Below are 25,834 nucleotides of genomic sequence, written 5' to 3'. Positions count from 1 at the left end.
GGCCCTATCAGCGGGCGTTGCGCCGGGGGTGGCCAGGGCGGCTCGCAAAAATAGGGCCTCCTCTCCCCCCCCCGGCCAACGAAAATCCTCCGTCATAGGCCCGTCGCCCAGCCAGGGTGGGGGAGGATGCGCCGGCTCGACATGAAGGGTGACATCCGCCGCCAACGATTCGCCCGCCGCCCGCTGGGCCACTCAGGCTCTTGCATGCCGGTCACGGCCCACGCCAGAGAGAGGCAAACACTCGCACCGCGACCAAAGTGTGTTGAACTAAAAGGCTCTGGTCGCCCGCCGTCCAATGGCTGTCTGCTCGGCCTGCCATTTGCTGTCGAGATTAAACGCGCACACAAGTCGAGGCAAAAATAGAAACAACGCCAGTGTTTATTAACCTGCTTAACTTCGTTTAAACTCAAAGCCATTTCCACTCCCAAGCAAAACAATGTTAAGGGCCTGGAGGTGCTTGGGTTGATCTCAAAGCTCTGTCGTTCGGTTGCTTTGCGCGTTGTGGTTTGTCTTTTGTTGTCCCTTTTACTTGCAAATAATCCTACACAAGCGCCTGCTGGTTGGGCCTTTGCATTAATTCCATATACCCTCCTTTGTTCAGGTGAGCCCCTCCTGATGTATACACCGCCGAACTCGATCTAAACAACCACTATAGATCGCCATTGACTGGCTCTTGCGCTGCTGCGCGGCTCGCTACCTTCGTTTCTTACCCAGATAAGATCTAATATTCACCTGCTCCTTCAACACAAAATGTCTTACCCTACGATTGCCCCGTCGACACAGGCGCCCACGCCGCCATCTTCAACAGATGCTTTTCACAGCGATCGGTATAAGAATGGAAAACAGAAGAAAGCGCGAAAGCCCCCGGCGAAGCTGCCAGTCAAGCCAGTGGTGCAGAGCAACCCTACCCCCATCAAAAAAGGGGAGAGGTTACATAAGAGATCCCGGTCAGGTAGGACAAACCCCCAATGACTGAAACGGTAACACCGGAAAAGGGGAAGAGGGCATGAGTTGACAATAGTGCGTCGTTTTGTTTAGGTTGCTTCACCTGTCGACTCCGCAGAAAGAAGTGTGACGAAGGAAAGCCTACCTGCAATGCATGCAAAAACCTCAAGTTGAAATGCGAATATCGGCGTCCAATGTGGTGGGGGAACAATGACCTGCGGAAAAACCACAAGGAGCTCATCAAGGAAGTTATCAAGAACACCAAGATGAGCGAACGGGGTGCGCCCTCCAACTTGAGACTAGGACCATGCCAGTATACGCCCCCGGCCCTATCACACACAGCCTCTACCCCAGAAGCCTTCACAGACTGCCCCGTCGAGACCCGCGGTTCCTCTCAAGAACCACAATACTCGCTCGAGCGCGACCTTGCACAATGCCACGCACAGGACCCGTTCGATGCTTTCGCCGCCCAGTTCGATACGCCGCTGTTCGACTCCGCCTCGTGCTGGGTGTCCGCGACTCCGTACGAAGTCGACATCACGACCGAAAGCGAGGTGTACATCAACGACGTGCCGACTCGCCGGGACTCCAGCACGTCGTCGTTCAGCACGTTTCGCCCGCCGCTGCCGCACAAGATGCTTCCGTCGATCGTGAGTGACGAGTGGGCGCAGCAGGAGTTCCTGGAGGGCCGTCGCGAGTCGTTCTCGGCGCTCAAGGAATTTGCGGACTATAGTCCGTTTGAGTTCGCACATGCCCCCGTGCATGTGTCGACCATTCACATCGAGGACCGGGACCGGCCCCTGCTGGACCACTTCTTCGACAAGGTCGTGCGTTTGATTTTTCCGATTCTGGAGGCGAAGCGTCCCGGTGCCGTGCGCTCGGAAGTTATCTTGCCCGCAGTGGAGGCGAATAAGTGCTTCCTGCATTGCTGTTTGAGTAGCACTGGCGTGCACCTGAAGGGTACGCAGGAGATGGACAGTGAGACCATCGATAATGATATCCTGAGGCATCGGTACCAGACCGTCTCGGAGCTATGCAAGGCGCTGAATGAGGACACAGACCATGTGAACATCCTTGAAGCCACTCTGGCCATGATCTTCTTTCAGTGCGCCGTTGGCAGGCCGAAAGATGCCCTCCCTGATATCCCTTGGCATCAACATTTCCAGGCCGTGATCAGTCTCGTTCACAAACTCGATCTTTCCCGTCGGTTAGTCGAGGCCGACCAGGTCAATATTAACCCACCATTTAATATGAGTCTGGCCTCCTGGATTGATATCCTCGGGTCGACAATGCTCGGCCAAATGCCCCAGTTCGCACATACCTACCGAACCAAACTCTTCAACGGAACTAGTTCAGGCCTCTGCGACCTCATGGGCTGCGACGACAAGATCATGTACCTAATCGCCGAGATTTCCTGCCTCGATGCCCTCAAGACCGAAAACAGAATCGACCACATCGGCCTCTGCGGCCACATCACCACGCTCGCCAAGCAGCTCGACCAGGCCGAACCCCAACCAGACTCGCTGATCGACCCCTGCGCCGACGGAACCTTCCAGCCGCGCCAGCTCACGCAGAACATGACTGCGCTCTTCTGCATCGCCGCCCGCATCTACCTCTGCAGCCTAGTCCCGGGCTTCCAGCGCAGCCAGCCCAGCACGCTCAACCTCATCTCGCGCGCCGGCGAGCTCCTGGACCTCATCCCCGGCGGCCCGGACGGCTTCGACCGCTCGCTCGTCTGGCCGCTGCTGATCTGCGGGTCGTATTCGCTGCCCGAGAGCTCGTTCCGCGCCGTGCTGCGGAAGCGCGTGGAGAACTTGGGTGACCAGGCTGAGATCGGCAGCTTTGGCCGCATGCTGTGTCTGCTGCAGGAGGTCTGGCGCGAGGCGGATGACGTCCTGCCGGCGATGGTTAAGAGTGAAGATGGCCAGGGGATGATGGACGGTGTTGGTGTTCAGGGGCACACTGTGCATTGGCGGAGCGTAATGCAGCAAAACGGATGGGATTTCTTGCTTATCTGAGGGATACGGCTGTTTTTGCCTCTGGTTTTTTATTCTTTGATGTTCGAATTCCGTTTTGGGTGGCCAAGGCGTACGTCGGATTTTCTTTCCCCTGGAGTTTCATTTATGCGCTGCCGCACACGACCGATTCACCGACATAATGAGATCCTTCCTAACGCACCGCTGGCAGTAATCCACGGTCTCTTCAACAAACTCTTGTCTACTTTTGAAAAAAACAAAAGGGTTCCTCTTTTTGACTCCAAAACAGCTGGATCACGGACTTCAAGCCACCTCCGCAATCCCGCTGACGCACACTCGTTTGACCCCATTAATTCCCAAAAAGTTATACGGGCGAACGCCGAGTTGACCTTGTGCAGTCACCCCATGATATCCCGCCACCCACTTCCATCCCTATCCACCACGCAGAGTAAAGATGCCCTTTTGATTACCAGAATCATGGAAGACATGCTTTTTTCTCTCCGAGGCAATTAATTTTTATTTTTACCAACATTTCCTGCCCATCTTTTTGCCCGGCTTCCCCACTCTTCTACCGCAACATGATCGAGTGCATTTTGCATGGAACTGCCTCCCTTAGGTGTCTTGTTTTTTTGCCCTTCTTCTTTCCTGCATCGACAGCATTGCCAAACTCTTTGTCTGTATGTGTATGTCTATGTGTATTTCTGGCGTCGCTTTTATGCTTTGTGGCGCTTTGGACAGGAAAGAAAGAGAGCGGAGAGAGAGAGAGAGAGGAAGTGGAGATGTTTTCCCTCAGTTTTTTTTTTTCTTTCCATATTTCCTCTTCTTTCTCTGTTATCTTATGGGAACGGTTTCCCACCCCCCTTTTTCCCCTATTACATTGATTTATCCTCGCGGATGTGCTCTTGTTTATTCCTGGCGCTTATCTTGGTGTTCCTTCCTTTTTTCTTTTTTTTTTCTCCCCTTGCGGTGGAAGAGAAGCGGGCGGGCTGTTGTGATGTATTTAGTTTTGTGATGACATAACTATATTTTGGGGCGAATTGGATCTAACCTGAATATCAAAGAGTTGACCAAAGTAGTCAGGTTAAATCTGCGAGTGAATGTGTGTGTATGCCACAGGAGTATAGCTAGCGAGGCGCGCCACTTTTTGCCAAGTCATTCTTACATTTCCTTAAAAGGACTCCTATCATCTTGAATTTATTACCTAAAGTGAATCGAATACATGTTTTATGGTAGGATCAGAGTAATAGGATTATTCTACATATTTTTATCAATATGTAATAGCGGCGAGCCCAATCTTCGGATTACTATTTCAACAGTTAAAAGTGCACCAGGCAGTTTTAGCCTCTTAAGCAGAGCCGACATTCATGACATTTTACGCAAATCCCACTTCAAACAGGCATGAACTCCAACGTGGAGATTGATTCTGGCGCCGGATTTCTCCAAAGACCCCAGTGCAGTTCTCCAGGCACCTGGCTATTCATGATAGATGGATGGGCCATCTTCAAAAACACTAATTAGAAAAAATATATAAGGCAAAGGCTCCTCCAATTGCTGATTAACGCCCGAGTTAACTGAAGCAATTTAGCCTGCTGGTGACCTTTCTCGCCAAAGCCAGCCATCATGGTTAGCGAAAACTGGTTTGGGAACATGCACAGATCATGAAGCCTGCTTGCGAGACTGGCGATTGGCGCCACAACAAGGGGATATCAGTAGTATTAAATACTGCTAGATAGATCTGCTCTAACACACCCTATAATCGCGTGCCTTTTTTTTGACCAAAAAAAAAAAAAAGACCGACTATATTTGCGTCTCTGCCAGAAATAGAAAACCGAGGGTTGTGATATCTCGCGTTGTTGATTTTGCGTGTTTATTCAATGGGAGAGGTAAAATCGGGTATCGTAAATCTCATTAAAAAGGAATCTCAATGATGAATGATGCGGGCGGACGAATGTGTACTAATTTTGTCACTAGAGGGCAATTTAACATTGGCTAGTTTCTCGAGTCTCTCAGCCAACTTTGCCTCTCTCTAATGCCATACTACGCGCAGGCTTGGGCCCCATCATGAAAGACCACATTCTAGAACAATGCGTGCAGGCACTTATACAGAGTACTTTCACTTCAATTACTTCGCACTTTGTGGTGAGGCGAGAGTATTCCCAACCGGGTCAGAGAACATCCATCGCACAACCGAGCTCATTTTTGCTTGCGACGAGGTTGCATTTTCTTCATATGGCATAGTGATTGGGTTGCTGTATCTTAAGACGACTTTACTATCGCCGTGGTACGCTTCAATGACACGAAATTGGCCACCACGCATGGAGACTAGAAGGACCTAGAATCGGAATTAGGGGACCTTTGCCGCCAGAACGAACGTCCAGGGTCATAAGATGAAGGTGCTCACTGGGATTGTTTTATGCGCAGCCCATTTGCATTCTTTGGTCTTCGTGTACAACACGCGAAGGATGATCATCAACTCACTCCGCAGGATATGGGATGGGTCATGAACCATATGGCGAGAGGTGACAAGTGTGTGCGGGAGGTCCGGCCGTCCGCAGATCAACAGAGTCATCCACTCATAGCGGTGCTTGCTCTTGCCACCCTCCATGTCATATTCTAGGATGGAAGAGTTATTGTAGAGAGCTCTACTGCAGTCAGTGCACAGCACACTGCAAGCACACGGAGGGGTGGCACTACCTATCATTCTTCCAATCCGAGTCTAGTTGCAAAGTGACACCGTCGACTTTGGCCTCCATGCCACCCAAGAAGTTTGACAGGTCGAGCGTTAAGTTGTAGCAAAACTGCGCGCCACTGGTGTCCTCTGATGGGCCATGGCGTTTGAAGCACGGCACCTTATAGTGAGAAGTGAGAAAGTTTTCTGATAGCTGCTTGAAGAAGATGGGCTTGTTCAGGGGTTTCTTGTCATCCCAGAATATAATGTCAAAGTCCTCCTTGAGGTCTTCTGCCGTGAAGCTGGAGGTAGCGGTGTCGCGAATCTTCTGGTAAAGGTGTTTTGTTTTAAGAATCCGCGGCACTTTGCTCAGCATCACGTCTGCGGTCTGCTGGTCAAGCTCCCCTTTGGCAGCTAGGCGACGGATTCGTCGAGTTATGGCGCCCATCGCGTCTTTTTCGATGGAGAGATGTTGAAAGTCTAAACAACGATGGAGGAGCGGGTTGACCAGACTATTGAGTACAGAGGCGGGGGACAACGGGGGTGTCAGCTTATGAAGTACTCCGTACTAAGAGATGAGTTGTCGAAGATGTACAGAGTACCGGAGTACTCCGTATGTCCTGATGTTACTGAGTTATTATAACCCTACGTCGTAACAAACTCCGTTATTGGCCAACTTGGCGGGGGATTAACTACGCCAGGACTGTTTGTCATGTTTGCACTGGCTACCGAAATGAGGTACGTCCTGATTGGCGATGCAGCAGCTACTCCGTAGTTACTAGCCGGGTGTACGTCAACATCAATACTGACTGATTTATTGGCCGCGGAGATCTCTTTTATGGGCTGACAACCATGTAACTAGTCAGTTACGAAGTGCTTCGTACCGCCACTATCACTGTCGGCCAACACAAACCATGGCCTTGACATGTTTCTTTGCCAACTAGCAAGGAAACCCTGGCGCCTTGTCTGGTTATCCTTCCTGCTAGTTAACTCTCAGATTTTGCTTGATCAGTTTTGATCAACTACTTCTCTCTCATGAAACAGTCACGGAGAAGAGGCTAGTGCGGCTCTGTGCCCTTTGTATGCTTTTATGAAAGCATTGTAGCATCTAGCCGCTACTAGCCCTGAAGAGGGGCAGCGAGGAGAGCGAGCAAGCTCAGCTCCGCTCATGCGCGAATACGACCTCACTGGCGCCTGCACGCAGCCAGTCACGATAATTCCCGGGCCGGAGTGCAGCCATCGATCTTTTTCTCCAGTACTTCTTTGCTGCGAACTGCTCTGGAACCCTGCCATAGCGTATCTATTTGTCAATGTTGGGCATCCTCGCATGCAGTTCCAGTTCACAAGCTGATTGGTTTTCTCATGTTTTGTTAGTGGCTCCTGGGCGCCGCTGGCATCTAGCCCCAGCGCTTCCATTCTCTTTCCCGTGGTTGGAGTTGGGGAGGGGCCGAATGATAAATTCAGCCCATTACGGCTCTGTCAAACTCTTTTCTGTCCACCTATTTCATACTTTCTTTACCTCTCAGTGAAACCATTTCTCTTGCCCCCTTTTCCAATACCCAATTCACTGTTGCTCGTCCTAAATGGTTTTTTCCGATAAATCAATTGTCGAAACTACGTCGGCGTGGAAGAATCATGCAAAGGCAGAAGGTGTATGGAACAAATCCATTCATGATGTCATTCATCTTAAGTCCGCCTCCAAAACAGGAGACGAACAGTACCTGGCCTTACGGGTTCTCTGGGCTTCCCGGGATGCTGAAGACCTCCTAATGGGAGTTAATGTGGATAGGTCAGATGCAAAGAGGCACCTGGAAAACCTGGAGTGGCGAAGCTATGTTAGCCACGCAGAAAATGGATTCCGTGGCTCTCCAAATGTGGGAATTTACAGCTGTTTATATGACTTCCAGGCCGTCGTTGGTGTCATTCCCAAAAATGATCATGAGTCCGTTAAAGTCACACAGCCCATTGCGTTCAGAACTCGCCGTGCTCTGGCTAAAAAAGAAAATACCGCTGTATCACGCAGGCGAGATCCTCATCGAACACCAACACCCACCCCGACTTCCAGGCGAACGGCTGTGCAGCTTGAGGACATTGATATGACAGACGACGACGGAGAAGAAGAGGAAGAGGAGGAGGAGGATGATGATGATGATGACGACGATGACGATGATAGAGCTCCAGAGACCTTTCAAACAGAATTTGATCCCATATCACCAGTTTCATTAGACTTGGTTGCGTTTTTTCCTCCCGTGGAAGACGAGCAGGTTGTCAATACCGCCTTGATATTGCTTCTGTTGTGCATTTGCCGAGGGTACAATAAAATCGGAAAGTTGCGGTGGTCTTTACAACGAAAAGCTTTCAATTTTAAGAAGAAATCCACCCTTATGAGAGGGAAACAATTATATAGTGCACTGTTTCAAGCCAGAACAGATGGTCACCTGGCATTTGAAGACCGCTCTCTGGCAATTCTCGAAGTCAAGGCACGAACTCGACTTGACGCAATGCCTTGGAAACAAGAGAGTGCCCAGATGGCTGCCTGGATCTATGCTGAACCAGACAAGGAGAAGGGTCGAACACATTATCGGTATGTCAACTGTACCCCTTGTTCTTATAACATTACTCATCTGATTTGGGTCTTAGGCGGCTTATGATCTCTCAAGATCGGCATGAAATCTATGTTATTGTTGCCACATATTCTCAAAAATATGTGGATTATATTACTCAAGTAACGACTGCAACTGATGACTACTCATTCATGACTATGACTGAATACGGTCCTTTTGTACCAGACAAAAAAGGCCATATGCAGCGGTTAGGCTCAGTCTTATTAGCACTTACTCAAAGACTAGAGGAACGTGCCCTCGCAGGTTTCCCTTGTAGATGGGAATGATAGGCCTGGAATTGTTAACTATCTACAATCTTACTACTTCCGCTTCTCCTTCCCCTTATTTCTCCCTAGCCCTAAGTAGTTGTTGGGCGCTAGCTAGCTAAAACCGACGTCAAGTGTATGTATGACTTTAGCTAGTTTTGAATTTATTTTATACATGTGCGCCAATGCCCTTACAATCAACCACCCACGCGGTTCAATGCCATGTTAATGTATGAGGGCGGCCGCTCGTTACTCAATATTTTTGACTACCATAATTCCTTTGCAATATTCTAACGTTGCAGTGAGAACGCATTGCATTGATCCCAGCTTCTCTGCCCAAGGATTTCAATCCAAAGTTTCCACACTAATATCGAACACCAACCTGTACATATTTTACCAAGCATTTGGATGTCTAAATTCTTCTTGTCTGGCCTTACCCGCCCAAAGATCGCGCATACTTACCAACATGAGTGAGTCTTGTCTTTCTCAGGAAGTCCAATAAACAGTATTCGGGTAGCTTAATGCTCAGGAGTGAGAAGTGATGCAGGGATCTTGTTGATGATATCACTGGAACACCTCTATAATCAGTTCCATAATATCATGATACCTTTACTTCCCGTTCCTGGTATGTGTGGTTAGATAAAACGCAGTAGCTTCAGAAGACCTAAAGCGCGACTATTGAAGTGAGAGCTGCACTCTGAAGTCTGTGCCATGGCAGAATTCTGAACGTTTCGGATGCGGCATATGCTCGAAGGATACAGAGTATGACTAGTAGTGATAGGGGTTTCTTTTATTGCAGGAAATAACCCCCTTTCGCTATAGTTTATCAACACGGTTGAAGCAATTGAAAACTTGAAAGCAAAATGGGGTAGAATAATGGGATACACAGCTAGATAACATCCAGCCACGAAAAAAAATCGGAGGATATCTTTATTGTTTCTCCAAAAATATATAGCTTGTGTGCATCCTGAAAAACAAACTCCTGCCTAATGATAAGAACATAAGGTAAGGTAAACATGGCAAAGTAAAATGGCATAGGTCAAAGAACAGGCAATCGAAGGCTTGCAATATTATCACAGAGAAAAAAAAAGGTGAAAAGGAAACTGACAGCATAAATAATATGGGGCTTTTCTTAGTCCACTTTCCCACCACCTCCTCCGCCAAGCATACCTTCCTTTCCATCCAGGTGGAAAAACCCACCTGAACTGCCGCCAGCATTGCCCAAGAGGCCGCCAGCAGATCTAGCACTTCTTCGGAATCTTCCTCTTGCTATAAGAGATCCGGTGAAGAGGGCGACTGCCAAAAGGCACAAAGTAATAATCGGGTGTGATGTGGTAAATGAACGGACGGAGTAGAAGAACCCTTCAACAACGCCAACTGTTGATTTGGATTTGAGTTTGCTGGGTGACGAAACGATGTGAGTCAGGGTTTCTAAAATTGAAGTCCGGCTTGGGACGATATAGCCACCGTTGGGAGTAGTATCCCAGTAACGGCGATTCTATTAGGGGCGAAAGTCAGTGTTAAAGAGCCTCATAGTTTAAAGGTTTTGAAGCCGGACGAATATTTAGAAAGGAAGCACACCTCTTCGTCATTAATGACAACTCGTTCACCGTTCTTTACATCGATACCAAAATGGGTTCTAATCCATCTATCCCAGAAAATACCATCAACCCACGCAAATGCAACTTGCTTTTTATCGTCTTCCTTAATCGTAATGCGGGTGTTTTTGGCAGCCCGTAGTGCTCGTTGGTCGCCTCGGTCATCGGCTTCTTCGATACGAAGCTCTTTGGCGTCGCGCAGCTCTTGGCGCTCTAGTTGAAATAATTTTGTTTGCTTTTCCATCCATTCCAAAGCTGCATTTTTTAATTCCCGTTTGTCCTGAATGAATTCGTCTGATCGCTGTCTGTTAAGGATACCAAGCACAACATATTTGCCATCCATGATCTCTCGGGCATTCGAAGTTGTCATTTCCGGAACGATTGGCAGCCATACCTTTTGCATCCAGGTCAGTATCTGGCGGAAATCCCTCATGTCTTTAGGTGCGAGTGCGGTATAGTAACTAGGTCTTCCATCTCTTGATACAAGAAGACGAGGCCAAGTTGAAATCTTGAATCTCTCAGCAAGGAGAGTACTGTTAGTCTTGACGAGGCGCGCGCGGCCGACAAGGCTTAGGGTTAAACGATCTAAAGCAGCGAAATCTTCCGACGTTGTAGCATGGTCAAAGAAATACAGAAATATGACTTCTTCAGTTTCTTCCATCTTCTTAAACTCGGTGGCGTCCACGAGTTGAACTCCTGAGCCGACCACATCGACAGCTTTTTTAGCGTACTTGACTAGGTCACCAAGACCACGAAGACCTTCATATTCAACGCGTTCGCCTCCGCGGAAGAAATACATGGTGGGGTAGGCATTAACACGGGCATCTTTGCAAAGCCTTTTCTCCACTTCACAATTCACCTCGCCTATGTTAAGTTTCCCCTTTAAATCTTTAGCCATTTGGCTCCAAACTGGAGCAAGAGCTTGGCAATGAGAACACCACGGAGCGTAAAATTTGACAAACCATGGATCTCTCGTGGTAGTGACAAGCTTCTGAAAACTCTCGGCTGTCAGCGGAACAGATATCCCTTGCAAATTTGGTGTAGGCCCTTTCTTGTCGGCATCTTTATTTTGGGGCGGGTTATTCAAGTCTTTCGAAGGTGCAGATTGCGGGTTTCCTGGGTTTTGACCTGAGCCACTATCGGGGGTCTTCGTCGCTCCTGGTTCCGGTAATGCTATTTTATTTCTAGGTCGAGAACCTGGTTTAATAGACTCCAACCACTTTTCAGTAAAACGACTAAGTGTTTCTATATTCTTTTGATCTGAAAATTTCTCAACCAATTTGCCGTTATGGTACAGTGAAAACGTTGGCCATTCCATGACTCCTAATTCTTCGCACTTGTCTCCGTTGGTAACGCAATTCATTGATGCAAAATGAAAATTATAATAGCCTTGGAAGGAGTTAAGGGACGATTCGGGACTTGATGCTTGTTTCACAGTAGATGACTTTAGAGGGTTTGAGGTCTATGAAATGTGAGTGTTAAACAGTGCAAGACTTCGACAACTCTTACATAGTAAAATTCATAAAGCGTTTGCCATGTAGGCTGTACAGCCTGGCAATGGGGGCAGTAAGGAGAATGGTATTTGATAAACCTACGTGAAAGAGACGAAATTAGCAAGCATGATCCAAATTATGGCGTCGGAAAATAAAATACCAGTAGCCATCCTTAATATTATCTTCAAATCCCTGCGCTGGAAGTTCTTTCATAGGCGGCACGGTTACACCATTGAATATCGTGGGTTTTTGGGCGTTGTTATCCTCCTTCCCGTCTGCTCTTTTCTCCAGGCTACGGGACTGCGCAAAAGCCGGCCGTAGTACGGCAGCGAGTAAGGATAGAGCCAAAAGTCCGGCCTTCATGTTAGCTAAATGGCCTAGCAGGCCGAATCAAAGAACCCCCAACTTGGAGGTCGACTGTTCCTCAGGCAATCGATCGAAGCGCGTACAGGGGATTTCAACTCAGGGGGGTAGTTACGGAGTACACGTAGGATGTAACGGGGGGTGAAAGGTGTTGCCAATATCCCAAGAGCCTGAGGTGGCTAGGCTAGTCGTACGTAGGTTTCCCTGATGATAGCCGGACCGGGCGGGACGCGGCGTTCGTTTGTCCGTCTTCCTTCGGCTTGAATTGCTGGTTGAACGACGTTTCAACTTTGGGATCTAGGCACGGATCTGTAGTTAATCCGAAAAACTACACCATTGATTAGGTAATCATTCAGCAGCCAATCCACTGTGCAAGATTGACGAGCCAGCTTGACAACCAACCTGCAGCGTTGTTCTTACCAGTGCGGCCCTGCTACATAGCAATCATGAGGGCCACATTGCGACTGCTGGCTAATGTCAAGCCAGGCCGGTATCTTGAGCCATTTGCCCCAACAGGCCTTACCGGTCTCGCTACCCACCCCAATCCGCGACCGACTCTTATCTACCTCTATCAATCGACGTTGGAAAGACTGAAAGATATCCCTGAATCCTCCGTATATCGCAAATCAACAGAAGCACTTACGCGTCACCGTCTAAATATTGTCGAGTCGGTAAAACCTCCTGGTTTTGGATCCTGGCTGGAGAGAGTCAAGGCTGCCGTGGCAGAGAATCCTGATGGCTATAAATCAGCTTTGAGACCAGATGGAACCTACGCTGCATATCAACAAAAGGAAAAGCCGAAGGAAGATTTAAGTTGGTCGGGGGAACCATTTAACCCCCAAATTGAAGGTGCATATCTCAATGAGCAAGAAATGGAAGCTCGGATAGCAGAGGCCCAGGAAGAAGCAAACAAACAGTTAGAACCAAAGTTGGAATGGGAACAGGAGCCCGCTCTTGAAGCATCGCAGTAGGTCAAATACAGCTCGATCTTTGGGACGAGGCTAATTATGGCAGGATCTCCGATATCGAACAACAAATTGGGAGCGGATTGATTGAAGAGGTCATTCAAACCGCTCAAGCAGAATTAAATCTCGTTGACGAAATGACTAAAGCCAAGGTGTAAGTAACTGTCAATGTTCGATCGTATGTGAATGATGCTGATGCACTTCAGTTGGGAGGACCTTGAGCAAAAGCCAAAGCCAGGCCAATGGGTCTACTTTGAAAGAGGGCCTTCGAAGTCATGATGATTTCAAGCGATGCTGCGATTATTGGGCAACTTTGCGGAATGATTACCTAAGCAATTTCGAGAAGGTTGACCTGCTCCTGCCCACAAATACAAAATGCTATGTATATTATGCCATTTGAGCCCTTGATATCCCATATAGTACAGAAATGGAATACATATTGAGGCCTAACCTTACTATTTCCAAAATAGCTCTGGTTGGTTAAAGAATATGAAAGAATTGTAACAGAAATTGTTTAGATAACTAACAAGCTGGATTCTCCTTAGTATAAAATATTCCGTAGTGTAACATGTGAATTGTTTGAGATAGTTCAGCTGTTCAGTGTTGGGCGATGGACTCTATGGGGTGACCAGATTTGGCGCTTAACCCAGTTTGGACAGCTGGGCGAAATTGAGTGCGCGTGTCATTTGTGTGGACAAGTTGCAATGCTGAACCAGCATCAACACCTTCGTAACAACATCAATTTCAATCCCTTTGTTTCCCTACTTGACCAGGTCCTCCATAGAGTGCGCATGATCGACGACAAATAAGGGTTCGACCAGGAGCTCATCTTTCTGCGGCCGGCCACGCTGCGTTGAATCCCTCTCGAAGCATCGGTCAAGATGCGATTCGACGTTAAAGTTGGTGGATACCCAAGCCATTCTCGTTATTCCACCTCGGTCCAACAGCTTTCTCATTAATCTGTTTATTAGAGACAATTGTTTGCTAGATCCGATCGGGTCAAAGGAATTGATTTCCACCCTACAGAGCCATGGGTAAGCTAGAGTCCTTCCGGTTCGTGCCACTGCTTCTAACAGTTGGAATAGATCTTGACAACTCTCTATAGCGGTATGCTATTACAAGTTTTTAATATAATCTCTGGTACTAATCATATTGACAGGTCATGTCTATATCTGGTCATATGAGACACAGGTGTGCAGCTTACCAACCCCCACCACTCTGACTTTCACTAACACAATGTGTAGTCAATCGTGAAAACATTCGAACTTACAGATGTTCCTGTTCGTGCCGGTCGTTTTATCTCCAGAAAGAATTGGATTGTCTGTGGGTCGGATGACTTTCAACTTCGCGTTTACAATTATAATACTTCCGAAAAGATAATCTCATTTGAGGCACATCCCGATTATATTCGATCTATCGCAGTTCATCCTACACATCCTTTCGTATTGACAGCCTCCGATGATATGACCATAAAGCTTTGGGATTGGGACAAAGGATGGAAGTGTGTGCAGGTATTCGAGGGCCACAATCACTACGTCATGGGGTTGGCTTTCAACCCCAAAGACTCCAATACCTTTGCTTCGGCTTGCCTCGACCGAACCGTCAAGATATGGAGCCTAGGCTCGTCACACCCTAATTTGACGTTAGAGGCTCACGAAATAAAGGGCGTCAATCATGTCGATTACTACCCACATGCCGACAAACCCTATCTGTTAACCACCTCCGATGATAAAACCGTAAAGGTTTGGGATTATACGACAAAGGCATTAATTGCAACGTTAGAAGGCCATACTAGTAATGTGTCATTCGCCTGCTATCACCCGGAACTCCCAGTCATTGTCTCCGGCTCGGAAGATGGTACAATTAAGATTTGGAACGCCAACACCTACAGATTAGAACAGTCCTTGAGTTATGGCCTGGAACGTGCGTGGTGTGTGGGCTATCAGCGAGGGAAGCAAGGCATTGCAATGGGCTTCGACGATGGCGCTGTGGTTGTAAAAATGGGCAGAGAAGAGCCAGCAGCATCAATGGATGGGTCCGGCAAGCTAATATGGGCCCGGCATAACGAAGTTGTATCGACTGTGATAAAAGGGGGAGATTCTACTCTCAAAGATGGGGCACCCCTTAGTCTTCCCACGAAAGACCTTGGCTCCTGTGAAGTGTATCCCCAGAGTTTGTTGCACTCTCCTAACGGCAGATTTGTCTCTGTTTGTGGTGATGGCGAATATATAATTTACACCGCGCTTGCGTGGAGGAACAAGGCTTTTGGACAGGCCCTTGACTTTGCTTGGGGCTCCAAGGATAATAGCAACGATTATGCAATCCGGGAGTCCGCCACGAGTGTAAAAATATTCCGCAATTTTAAGGAGAAGAGCGGTGGCCTTGATGTCGGTTTTCAAGCAGAAGGCCTTTCAAGCGGCGTGTTGCTTGGCGTTAGAGGCCAGGGTGGAATTGGAATGTTTGACTGGGAAACTGGAGGCCTTGTGCGGAGAATAGAGGTCGATCCTAAAGCAGTACGTACTTAAGACTAATTCCCCTCCCCCAGACCCATTTTTAACAACCAGCTAGGTTTATTGGTCGGAATCTGGAGAGCTCGTTGCTTTAGCTTGTGATGACACCTTCTATGTTCTTCGCTATTCGAGAGAGAACTATGTCGCCGGTGTTCATGCTGGAGAAGCCGATGAAGACGGTGTTGAAGCGGCTTTTGAAGTAGTCACAGATATTAGTGATACCGTTCGTACCGGTGAATGGGTTGGCGACTGCTTTATCTATACAAATTCGACAAATCGACTAAATTACCTCGTCGGCGATCAGACATACACAATATCCCACTTCGACCAACCCATGTATATTCTTGGTTATCTTCCAAGAGATGGAAGAATATATCTTGCCGATAAGGATCTTACTGTTGTTTCGTTTTCTCTTTCCCTCTCTGTTGTCGAATACCAGACGTTGGTTCTGCGGGGTGACATGGATTCCGCTTCTGAGCTCTTATCTGACATTCCCCAAGACCAAATGAATAAGATCGCCCGATTTTTAGAAGGGCAAGGATATAAGGACCTTGCACTCGACGTCGCCACCGATCAAGAACACCGCTTCGATCTTTCACTTAGCTTAGGGAAACTAGACATCGCCCTTGAAATTGCCCGTGAGGCAGATATTGAACATAGATGGAAAACAGTCGGCGATGCTGCCTTAAACGCCTGGGACTTGGCTCTGGCAGAAGAGTGCTTCACTCATGCTAGGGACCTCGGCTCTCTTCTCCTTCTTCACTCCTCAAGCTGCAACCCGGAAGGACTACGCAATTTAGCGAAACAAGCAAAAGATTCCGGTGCTCACAATGTTGTATTTTCGGCACTCTGGCAGCTGTCAGACATCGACGGATGCATCGACCTTCTCGTCCAAACCAACCGTACTGCCGAAGCAGTTCTTTTCTCCCAGACATATAAACCTAGCCGAACACCCGAATTAGTTGTACTCTGGAAAGAAAGTCTTGAAAAGAACGGGAAGGTTAAGGTTTCCAGAATAATTGGCGTCCCTCCAGGTGTAGATGCTGCCGACGAGGAGTTGTTTCCAGAATGGAGCAAATATCTTAACCTAGAAGCTGGAGAAGACGAGGAAAACCTGATTGATGTCAATGGCGAGGATAATGATGGCGCTCGTGAGGAAGAAGCAACAGAAGAGCCGGCTAATGAGGATACTAAGGAGTAGATTGATCTTAAAACGGGTACGGGAAGGCTGACTGTAAATGATTCTTTTTTGTTTTCGCCTTTTTTAGCTTTCAACTGACGCTGTGTTGTTCCTGGTCGTTTTTCGATGATTGAATCAACGATCTGGTGAATAGTAGACTATATACTAACGCAGCCCATTGAAGTGTTAAGAGGGCAGAGCATAGATCACTTTGAAATAATAGTGTTCCATCTATATTTAATGGAATCCATATATATATATATATATATATATATTTGATACTTGAAGATGGCAATATTTGCTGATGAATCAGTAACTACAGCTGGAAGCAAGAGGCAAAAACACTAGACCAGCCCAACAGCCAGGTAGTAAAGCAAAGGAAAAAAGGCCGATGCCAATCTCATACTCCACATAGATGAAGGAGAAGGAAGAACAAGGAGCAAAGGGCTAAATGTAACACATGGGCATAGAGAGGATGAGCACAGACGCAACATGAAAATTGAGGAAAGGATGGAGACAGGGAGTAAGTAAGTAGTATTGCAAGAGACATGTCGAAAGCAACGCTAAGGGTATCTAAGCTCTGTAAACGCATCTAGGGATAGGCGCGGTAGTACGGAGTAGATCAAGAGAATTAGGAAAAGATGCAACACAAAGATCTGGGCCCATAACTGCCAACTGTATCTAAACATGGGTTTCTTTTTGTGGTTTATTTTTTAGTTCAGAAGAAAGATAAACAAAGAATAAAAGTTTTGACGCTTGCGAACGAAAGAAACTAGATATCTTGTCGTTGGGGGGAAAAGAGTCAGATGCTAGTCAGAATTTGTGGAAGGCAAGTGCAAGAAATAGAATAGACAAAACCACAACTATCCCGTGGAACCCAGAGCTTGAAGGAATTTGAGGTTGTAAATGTGCTCCTAGCCATCACGCCGAAGTCGCAGGTAACGCCCATAATTTACGGCAAAACAAAGAATGCAAAATGTTAAAAAAAAAAAAAAACCAAAGAAATGCGTTTCTGCGTCTCAAGGCAGCTTGGCGAATACTTGATATACCTACTCCGCGATACTCCCAAAGGCGGGGTCTCTCACACTGCCCCCGCCATCGCCGAGACCGGCAACTGGACGGTTATAGGACCAGCCTTCGAACTGCTTCTGCATGGTTTGAGAAAGAACAGGACCTTCAACATAAGAATCGGTAGGGGCTTCAGACGTGAATTCGGTATCAAAATTCGCAGTATCACGAGCATCCATCTAAACGATAGTCAGAAATTTGAAAAGAAAGATAGGACGTGCAGAAAGTCAGGGGAGCTACATACCACATTCGGTTTGAAGCTTGGCTCATATTTCCTTTGTAGGAGCTTGCGCCAGTCGATGTTCGTGAAGAAATGATGCGCTTTAATCTCGGCAGCGCCGTTGGCCCCCAAGCGGCGGTCGGGGTCACGGTTAAGTAGTCCCATGAGAAGGTCTCTAGCAGCGCCAGGGACGATATCGGAACTGGGGAAAGTAAGTGGTTCTTGGATAATTTTGCGGTACATTTCGTTAGTATCCTCATCGTAAAAAGGTGGCAGTCCAGTAAGCATTTCGTAAAGAAGAACTCCCAGGGTCCACCAATCAACAGCCTTAGTGTATCCCTTCCCGGCTAGAAGTTCTGGGGCGAGATACTCGGGAGTACCACAGAATGCTAGACAATAAGTCAGTACTACAAATCTGAAGAAACACTTTTCCCAATACTTACTGTTGGTACGATCTTCATCCTTCATATCAAGCTTGCACAGGCCAAAATCACACAAAGCGATGTGGCCTGTATAGTCAAGCAAGATGTTCTCGGGTTTTAAGTCTCGATAAATGACGTTAAACCCATGCAAACACTCCAAAGCACACAGTAGTTCAGCAGTGTAGAATCGAGATCTATTTATGTCAAAACGCTGCTCCTTCTGAAGATGGTGGAACAATTCTCCTCCGTTCACAAATGCCAGCACAAGATAAAGTTTCTCTGGAGATTGAAATGAAAACTTAAGTGGAACAATGAAAGGGTTATTGATCTGGGAGAGAACGGATCTCTCTGCCAAAGTATGGGCAACCTCAGAACGAGAGATAATATGAGCCTTGCGAATGGTTTTCATGGCATAGATGCGCCCTGTGTCGCGTTTCCTATTCAAACATGTCAGAAATCTGAAAATAGTGGTAGAGTTGTAAACCTTACAGCACTTGTATAACTTTGCCAAAACTACCTTTGCCAACAACCTTGAGCAATTCAAAGTCGCTCATGGCAAGGCTTCGCTGTCGATTTTCGACGAAGGAGACACCGACTCTGATGGCGCCAGTGCCAAATTGCACAGTGGTCCATTCTGCGCCGACTTGGCCACGGCTGCGCTCCTGTTGCACAAATGCTGCTGCCGCCTTTTCACGATCTTTCTTGCTTGCTTTAGGGTCTTCAACAAACTTCCGAGTTTCCTCAAAGCGAGGAGTTATGCGGCACATCCCCAAGAAAACATCTTCGCTCCGACCAGCGCCGGGCCTGGCTGCCGGATTCCTCAGGTACAGCTGGACGTTCAGCTCTGTTGCACGTGAAACATCGAACTTGAACGATGTGTTATCTCCGGCCCAAAGTGGGTTTTCGGGGGTTCCCGATACTGCATCAACAAAAACCTGGAGTTTATCAAAATCAAGTAATGCGTAGGGCAAATACTTGGTGGAATAGCGCCCATGGTTTGTAGGGGCAGCGTTGATGCCACCACTGGTAGATTGCGGTCGGCCTGTATGAGAATAAGACTGTGTGACATGTCCATGGCCCATGTGTGAAGAAGAAGAATTTGGTCTAATTGGACCAGTATAGTTGTTCTGGAAGTGCGAGTTGAACAACTGTTGATACTGGTGAGAGAGTGAAAACCCACGGCCTTCGTGAAGAGTAACAATAAGAATTCCCGACTTCACATGGGTAGGAGGAGGGGAGAGCATGGGATCAGACATGGCTAAAGCATACTATGATTAGTATATGAATATTATTGAATCAAAACCACTAGAGCTCACCTGTGCCATTGCTAGGGGTGGAAATGGGCGAGGGGGTAGAGGCTTGTGAAGCCGCATCTTCAAGAGCGTCCGGTTTGATTGTAGATGTTGAAGACGTACGGCTAAATGAGTTGGTAAGAGGGGCAAGATGGGTGTCTTTCAATTCTAGGGAGAGCCAATCTATTAGCAACCAGAAATAGGGTAATGTTGAAGCTTTGAACCAAAGTAAAAGTAAAGGGAACGACTTGCTTTTGGTGAGTTTCCACGACATCATGTCAGATCAAGGCGTCAAATAGCAAGACAAGAAGGTAGATAAGGTGACACTTAGTCGTTAGCAGTAAGGCTACAAGATGAGATTGTTATTATTGCAAGGAGGCTGTTGTTTCAATAGTTATGCATGCGGCTTGTGCAAGGGTGAGGAGCCAAATCAGTCAGCTGTGGTGGATATGGGAAGGGTGGGGTGAAGTGTTGCTAAGAGAGTAACAGCAGGTTAAAAACCAAAGGGGAGCAGGCATGCAAAGAATTCACGTCCCTGAGCTGCAGCCCCTTTGCGAGATGCGTTGGAGGAGTTGAGGAGTTCCGCAATGCCTGAACCAGGGAGGGGACTCAGCCGAATCGAGCCGTCTCACTGTACGGAGTACGGAGCATGTAACTACTCCGTATGGCTTAATTACAGGGGAAGGCTGTAAATTAACGCTTCTCGCCAATCAAAATCATGGAAAAAGGCCTCCTAGCCACACCGTCGTCAGCCACAGGCTTGCTATGAAGTATTGGCCAATCATAGCACCTCTCTTTTTTACCCTAAATCAGGACTCAGAAATACCGGTATAATAGTTTCCCCGTTACCGAAATTCATGATGTTTGATACCTTTTGGGGCGAGCCTTGGTTCGCACTGCTACTTTCCTTCCACATAGCTGTTTAATAACAGACTGAAATTCCAAAATATTCCTTTACACACTTGGAGTAGAGTTAGTAGGAGCAAATCTGCCGCGGCTCGCCTTGTAGTCAAAAGTAGGTGGAAATGGCACATGGGCCTTCGAGCCCCTGCTGGAACGATACCGATGCCAGAGGTGGGCATTGGTCAGGGCTCCAGGACATGCCGGAGCCCCTTTGACTTCAAAGAAGCATACAAGTTCATATAAGTCTATAGTGGAGAGAGCCCAAATATGACACACTGAGCAGAGCAACTGCCGCTTCTCGAACATCAGAACGCTTTCGGAGACCTCTTTCTGTGGCTTGGATTTGTTTGCGTCTAGTCATTTGATGACATTACGGCCTTGCTAAGTAGTAAGGGATTTGGTTACTTGCCAAGACATGTCTCAGCCCCATAAACTGTGATTATATAATCAAATGCGTATGTAATAGCTTAGAGTACTCCAGAGTATGGAGCAGTTCGTTAGTTGGCTAGCCAATCGTTGCACAAGACCCACGGAGCTAGGTCGGCCCGTGGATTTAGTATTGCCATACGAGAACCACATTACATACTGAGGGCAAGAGGTGCCGGAAGCTTGACGTTCATACATCGACACTATCTTCAATACCTTTTCTAGGCGCTGATTGTACTACTTCAAAGGCGGTGGCCAAGTGTTTTAATCCGTGACTGGTATTCTCTACCAGTGAGAGACGAGCGCGATACCCGCCACCTAGCATTGTGACGCGGTTGAGATAATATACAGTGGAGGGAAATGCTATAATAATGGGTGTTATTAGGAAGAAGAATGCAGCGCGCGGCACAGATGGTGGAACCAAATATCACTGTGACGTCTGCTCTGTCGACGTCACCAGCACGGTAAACACGGCGCCCTGCAAATCAGTATGGCCTGTTCACCTAACTAAGAGCCGAGCTTAGGTACGGATATCTTGCGCGCATTCCGCTTGCCACGAATATGACCTTTGCGTTCCATGTTTTGCTGCAGGCCAGCACTCAAAGAACCATGACCCACGTACCCATCCATTCTCGGTAATCGAACAGAACTCCGTTCCTATCTACGCTGCCGATTGGGGTGCCGACGAAGAGCTGTTACTTTTAGAGGGTGCTGAAATCTATGGTTTAGGCTCCTGGGCCGACATTGCAGATCATATTGGAGGTTACCGGACAAAGGAGGAAGTTCGCGATCATTATGCTGAAATCTACATAAACAGCTCCAATTTTCCGCTTCCCGAGCTTGCGGATCCCAGCGATAAATCGTTACAAGAGGAGATACCGAAAGAGGAATTTCAGGCTCGCAAGAAACGACGGATTGAAGAAAGAAAAGAAGCCGCTAAAGCCGCTCCTCCAGCAACCCCCAAACAGAAACCTACCGCTTCGGTACCGGCTTGTCATGAAGTTCAAGGCTATATGCCTGGTCGCTTAGAATTTGAGACTGAATTTGCGAACGATGCCGAGGAAGCAGTCCAGCATATGCAATTTGAGCCAGGAAATGGTCTAAATGCCAATGGAGAATTGGATGCTGAGATGGAACTTAAGATGACCGTAAAAGACATTTATAATTCCCGTTTGACAGCAAGAACCGAGCGCAAGAAGATCTTGTTCCAACATAATCTATTGGAGTATCGCAGAAATGCAGCTATGGATAAAAAGCGGACTAAGGAAGAGCGTGACCTACTAAACAAAGCAAAACCCTTCGCTAGAATGATGAGCCATGAAGATTTTGAGGAGTTCACAAAAGGCTTAGAATATGAGCATAATCTTCGAATAGCAATTGCGCAGTTGCAAGAATGGAGAACAATGGGGATTGGGGACTTGAAAGCTGGGGATAAGTATGAACAGGAAAAGGCGCAACGTGCACAGAGAGTGGTTCCACAGGGTGCCTTTGATCGTCTTGCCAGTGCACGGCCAAAAATACAACAACAGCCTGAAGGCCCTTCCGCTGCTGCCCAATTAACAATGCCCCAACTACCCTTGCGGTTACAGAATATACTCTCCCCAATCGAAACACCACCTGTCCTCAATGAATTTGATAAAGCGCTTGCTAGTGCAAATTTAAATGGTGCACCCACCCCTTTGTTATCAAAGGCCAAATTTGTCGTTCCTCCAATCAATGGAACTACTCCTTGGAGACTAGAAAACGAAAAAGTCCCCGATATCCACCTTTTATCAAAAGAAGAGGTGGAATTATGCAATATATTACATTTGCGGCCTAAACCATATATTGTCATTAAGGAACATATGATAAAAGAGGCCATGAAGCAAGGAGGAAGCCTAAAGAAAAAGGATGCGCGAGCAATGTGCAAAGTGAGCTTTCTCCCTCATACTCTAATATATTATGGTAAAACGAAAAACATTTACCTAAACTTTTACTAGATTGATGGAGCCAAATCGAGTCGACTCTACGATTTTATGGTCCATAGTGGTTGGATTTCAAAGGCTTGATGAGTGTAGGGACTTCTTTGAGAAACCCAATTTCACAACATATATAATGGGAGGGTGTTTTCGGATTATTCGTTGCATGTCGCTCTACTCCATGCTAAATTTTGTTTTTCTTCTTATCGACTCCTTTCTGCGAGACTTGGGCTTTTTTTGGGCCTCGGTGGCGTTACGCCTGGGAAGCGTGAACATGTGCGCAATGGGATGGCGTTCTCTGGGCTGAGTATAGACAGACAATAATTCGACGTTTTTTCACCATATCTTCACCCACCCTGCTAACAGCAGCGCCACATCCTCCTTATTATATACCAATCCAGCCTTGCTTTGATAGAACCGTTACTCTACTCGCCCCCAATACTCTATCAATAGATAGGCATTTCGATGGAACTACTAAGTCGATTAGAGATCGCTACTGTCCGACCATTCATTGTTTCTTTCACCTCCTGATCTCCAATTTACGACCGATTTAGATGGTATGAATCGGCATTCAAATATTACCATTAACTGACAACTTTTGTGAAATGCTAGTATGTTGTCAATAATACCACCTAGCACTGTATTCTTCGTGTTGAGTCAAATGCCGCGGCCGGGTATTCCCATATTTAACATATTACTGTATTGTGACATCAGCGTTGGTGATTGACACTACTTAACGTTTCGTTCCTGGAGTCGCATTCTCTTGAAACTTTGCAACGCCTGTCATAATTGTCTCCACCAGTCTCAGGACAAGTATATATCGACCTCACAAAACTCAGCATTCCATATTATCTACGCTATGCTTTCTCCCTTATACCTATCCCTCCTGGTTTTCCTATGATTCAACGCATTTGCTTCTCTTTCTTCCCTTCTTGACACCGTGGCTTTTCCGCGATCCGCAACTTGCTTCGTTTCAGCGCTTGCTGACACGGCTTCTCAACGTCCGGATCTACAATTAGTGCAAGGCAAATCAATGCCCTAGCACTTTGGATAAATGTAGCTGATCACTCCGTATTTTCCGGCATGTACGGACTTGCCGCGTATGGCACGCCCTGATTGGTGTTGGGTATCTAGTGGCGGCAGGCAGTCTACATACGGAGTACAGACGTTCAGAATAGCCCGCTGTTCTTGTCGATATTCACCTCGTTCACTTTTCGAAAGCCGAACCGCCCACATTCGAAGATAATCAACTTGGGCTGCAAGATCGACGTGGGCTGCTGATCCTGGAACGGCAGCGAATGTGCTTCGATTATCGTTGCACGGCTCAGAACATTGATGAGCTGACGGCAGTATTGCAATGCAGGTCTCCCACATAACTAGTCACTGAAGAACCCGCACTTCATGTCTCTGGGATGCTGATGACGACGCACATGCTACCGCACGTCCCTGTTGCCGTTATTCTGTCAATCAAAGACGGGATCTTGCTTCACAGCCTCGTCGAATCTTATCACGTACGGCGATAGCGTGCGAATTGAGATGGGTAATAGCATTCTTCGTATGTACTCACGGAGTACATACAAGCCATTCCCCTAGTTACGCTGAATTTGCTTACAGCTGCCCGGCAGCTCACCAGCTGTAACTAAAATTTCCACGACGATTGTCATCTAAGAGCACCATAGGAAACTGATCCTAAAGGGTGGACTTTCTTATTTTGCCCTTCGTTTCACAGGCGCAAATGCTGTGCTACCGCGCGCCGTACTAGACCATGGATCCGTTAGAAGATATGCAGTATCAAGAGAAGTACGACTCTCGAAAACGGGAAGGGCTGCAGTCTCAATTAGACTCGGGCTTTACCATAGCTTCCAGCGATATCGCCGAGGATACTAGGACGATGCCATCCGTTAGAAATATAAAACCTTGTCTGCTTCCGCCATAAGAAGGAGGAAGCTGTGAGCAAAGCAAACTAGACGACAATATCTATCAGCTCTCAGACTCCAAAACATATCTTTGTGAGGCTAACTTGCCATCAACAATCTTTTTCCACATCTTCATAGCTAATCTTTCTATAGAAATTACAAAACATCTCTCTTGAAATAGCCATGTACTTCCAGGCTCTGCTCACTCTGCTCTGTGCAGGTCTTGTCGCATCCGCTGCTATCAGTCTGTAACCCATTGGCCCTATCCCTTGATAAATATTCCTCCGCTTGATTAAGCTAATCGGTAACACGCTTCATAGATCGCGAAGCCCCCGCACAGCTCGTGGAAAGACAATTCCCATCGGGCGGCTTTCAGTTTTCAGGCAATGGCGCTCAATTCCCATCTGGTGGCTTCCAGTTCCCGGGAAATGGTGCTCAATTCCCTTCCGGTGGCTTTCAGTTCCCAGGAAATGGCGCTCAAGTCCCCTCCGGCGGCCCTCAGTCCCAACAAAACAACCCCCCAGCACCTACCAGCTCTCCATCGCCATCCCCCAGCGAAGCTTCCCCATCAACACCAAACTCTTCAGTCTCTGAATCCTCCGAAGTTTCTCAATCCACCGTGGAGCCGACTGCTACCCCGGAGCCAACGTCCGCCTAGATTTGACCCCTAGAAGCTGGGGGTTACTTCAAAAGCCATCGACCCAGCAAGCTTCTAGATAATAAAACACACTCCAAGCAATATTCGTATTTGTTCACAAGACCGTCGCGTTCTAAATTCTGGTTACGACTATACAGTTGAAGGAAGAACGAAATAGCTGTGTTTCGGACATTTCCTTGGTGCTCAACTATTCGATCATGTTCTATACCTCTTCTTACTGTCGTTTTCGAGTACCCAAGCTTCGTGACAAAAGTTTCGTTTCTTTCCTAGGCTGCAAAGATGAAATTTTGTACCCCCGAAAGAGCACCTATTTGTCTTTACTCCGCGGTTTCTCCACTTCGGTAGTTAGTTTAAGTCTACGCCGAATGCATTGTATAAACCAGTGAGCTGATTGCGTGAACATG

General features: G+C 47.3%; 8 protein-coding genes across 8 annotated transcripts; 5 read left to right on the top strand and 3 right to left on the bottom strand.

Annotated features, from left to right (window-relative positions):
* Positions 1 to 750: 750 nt before the first annotated feature.
* On the top strand, positions 751 to 2,963 carry UME6 (DNA-binding transcriptional regulator ume6; the record flags this gene model as incomplete). Its single annotated transcript, XM_049255458.1, has 2 exons — positions 751 to 952; positions 1,039 to 2,963. 2 exons carry the CDS (start codon positions 751 to 753, stop codon positions 2,961 to 2,963), a joined length of 2,127 nt encoding a protein of 708 aa, XP_049105602.1.
* A 2,080-nt stretch (positions 2,964 to 5,043) lies between these two features.
* On the bottom strand, positions 5,044 to 6,037 carry LOZ57_006439 (uncharacterized protein; the record flags this gene model as incomplete). The annotated part of the gene is made up of 3 exons (XM_049255457.1): positions 5,044 to 5,253; positions 5,323 to 5,563; positions 5,616 to 6,037. The coding sequence occupies 3 exons, from the start codon at positions 6,035 to 6,037 to the stop codon at positions 5,044 to 5,046; spliced, it is 873 nt and encodes a 290-aa protein (XP_049105601.1).
* Positions 6,038 to 7,172: 1,135 nt separating this feature from the next.
* Positions 7,173 to 8,479, top strand: LOZ57_006438 (uncharacterized protein; the record flags this gene model as incomplete). The annotated part of the gene is made up of 2 exons (XM_049255456.1): positions 7,173 to 8,173; positions 8,230 to 8,479. 2 exons carry the CDS (start codon positions 7,173 to 7,175, stop codon positions 8,477 to 8,479), a joined length of 1,251 nt encoding a protein of 416 aa, XP_049105600.1.
* A 1,111-nt stretch (positions 8,480 to 9,590) lies between these two features.
* Positions 9,591 to 11,912, bottom strand: LOZ57_006437 (uncharacterized protein; the record flags this gene model as incomplete). Its single annotated transcript, XM_049255455.1, has 4 exons — positions 9,591 to 9,956; positions 10,040 to 11,518; positions 11,566 to 11,647; positions 11,710 to 11,912. 4 exons carry the CDS (start codon positions 11,910 to 11,912, stop codon positions 9,591 to 9,593), a joined length of 2,130 nt encoding a protein of 709 aa, XP_049105599.1.
* Positions 11,913 to 12,358: 446 nt separating this feature from the next.
* LOZ57_006436 (uncharacterized protein) lies at positions 12,359 to 13,156 on the top strand (the record flags this gene model as incomplete). The annotated part of the gene is made up of 3 exons (XM_049255454.1): positions 12,359 to 12,879; positions 12,927 to 13,031; positions 13,084 to 13,156. The coding sequence occupies 3 exons, from the start codon at positions 12,359 to 12,361 to the stop codon at positions 13,154 to 13,156; spliced, it is 699 nt and encodes a 232-aa protein (XP_049105598.1).
* Positions 13,157 to 13,758: 602 nt separating this feature from the next.
* Positions 13,759 to 16,588, top strand: SEC27 (Coatomer subunit beta'; the record flags this gene model as incomplete). Its single annotated transcript, XM_049255453.1, has 6 exons — positions 13,759 to 13,776; positions 13,849 to 13,911; positions 13,963 to 13,984; positions 14,037 to 14,068; positions 14,122 to 15,390; positions 15,446 to 16,588. 6 exons carry the CDS (start codon positions 13,759 to 13,761, stop codon positions 16,586 to 16,588), a joined length of 2,547 nt encoding a protein of 848 aa, XP_049105597.1.
* A 1,028-nt stretch (positions 16,589 to 17,616) lies between these two features.
* On the bottom strand, positions 17,617 to 19,843 carry YPK2 (Serine/threonine-protein kinase; the record flags this gene model as incomplete). The annotated part of the gene is made up of 5 exons (XM_049255452.1): positions 17,617 to 17,814; positions 17,880 to 18,244; positions 18,299 to 18,714; positions 18,767 to 19,535; positions 19,594 to 19,843. The coding sequence occupies 5 exons, from the start codon at positions 19,841 to 19,843 to the stop codon at positions 17,617 to 17,619; spliced, it is 1,998 nt and encodes a 665-aa protein (XP_049105596.1).
* Positions 19,844 to 21,269: 1,426 nt separating this feature from the next.
* Positions 21,270 to 25,430, top strand: ADA2 (Transcriptional adapter ada2; the record flags this gene model as incomplete). Its single annotated transcript, XM_049255451.1, has 4 exons — positions 21,270 to 21,362; positions 21,423 to 22,808; positions 24,926 to 25,016; positions 25,093 to 25,430. The coding sequence occupies 4 exons, from the start codon at positions 21,270 to 21,272 to the stop codon at positions 25,428 to 25,430; spliced, it is 1,908 nt and encodes a 635-aa protein (XP_049105595.1).
* Positions 25,431 to 25,834: the final 404 nt, after the last annotated feature.

The sequence above is a fragment of the Ophidiomyces ophidiicola genome (genome assembly GCF_022830035.1).
Source record: "Ophidiomyces ophidiicola strain CBS 122913 chromosome Unknown scaffold_42, whole genome shotgun sequence".
Taxonomy (NCBI): domain Eukaryota; kingdom Fungi; phylum Ascomycota; class Eurotiomycetes; order Onygenales; family Onygenaceae; genus Ophidiomyces; species Ophidiomyces ophidiicola.
This window is presented reverse-complemented; position numbering and strand designations above follow the sequence as displayed.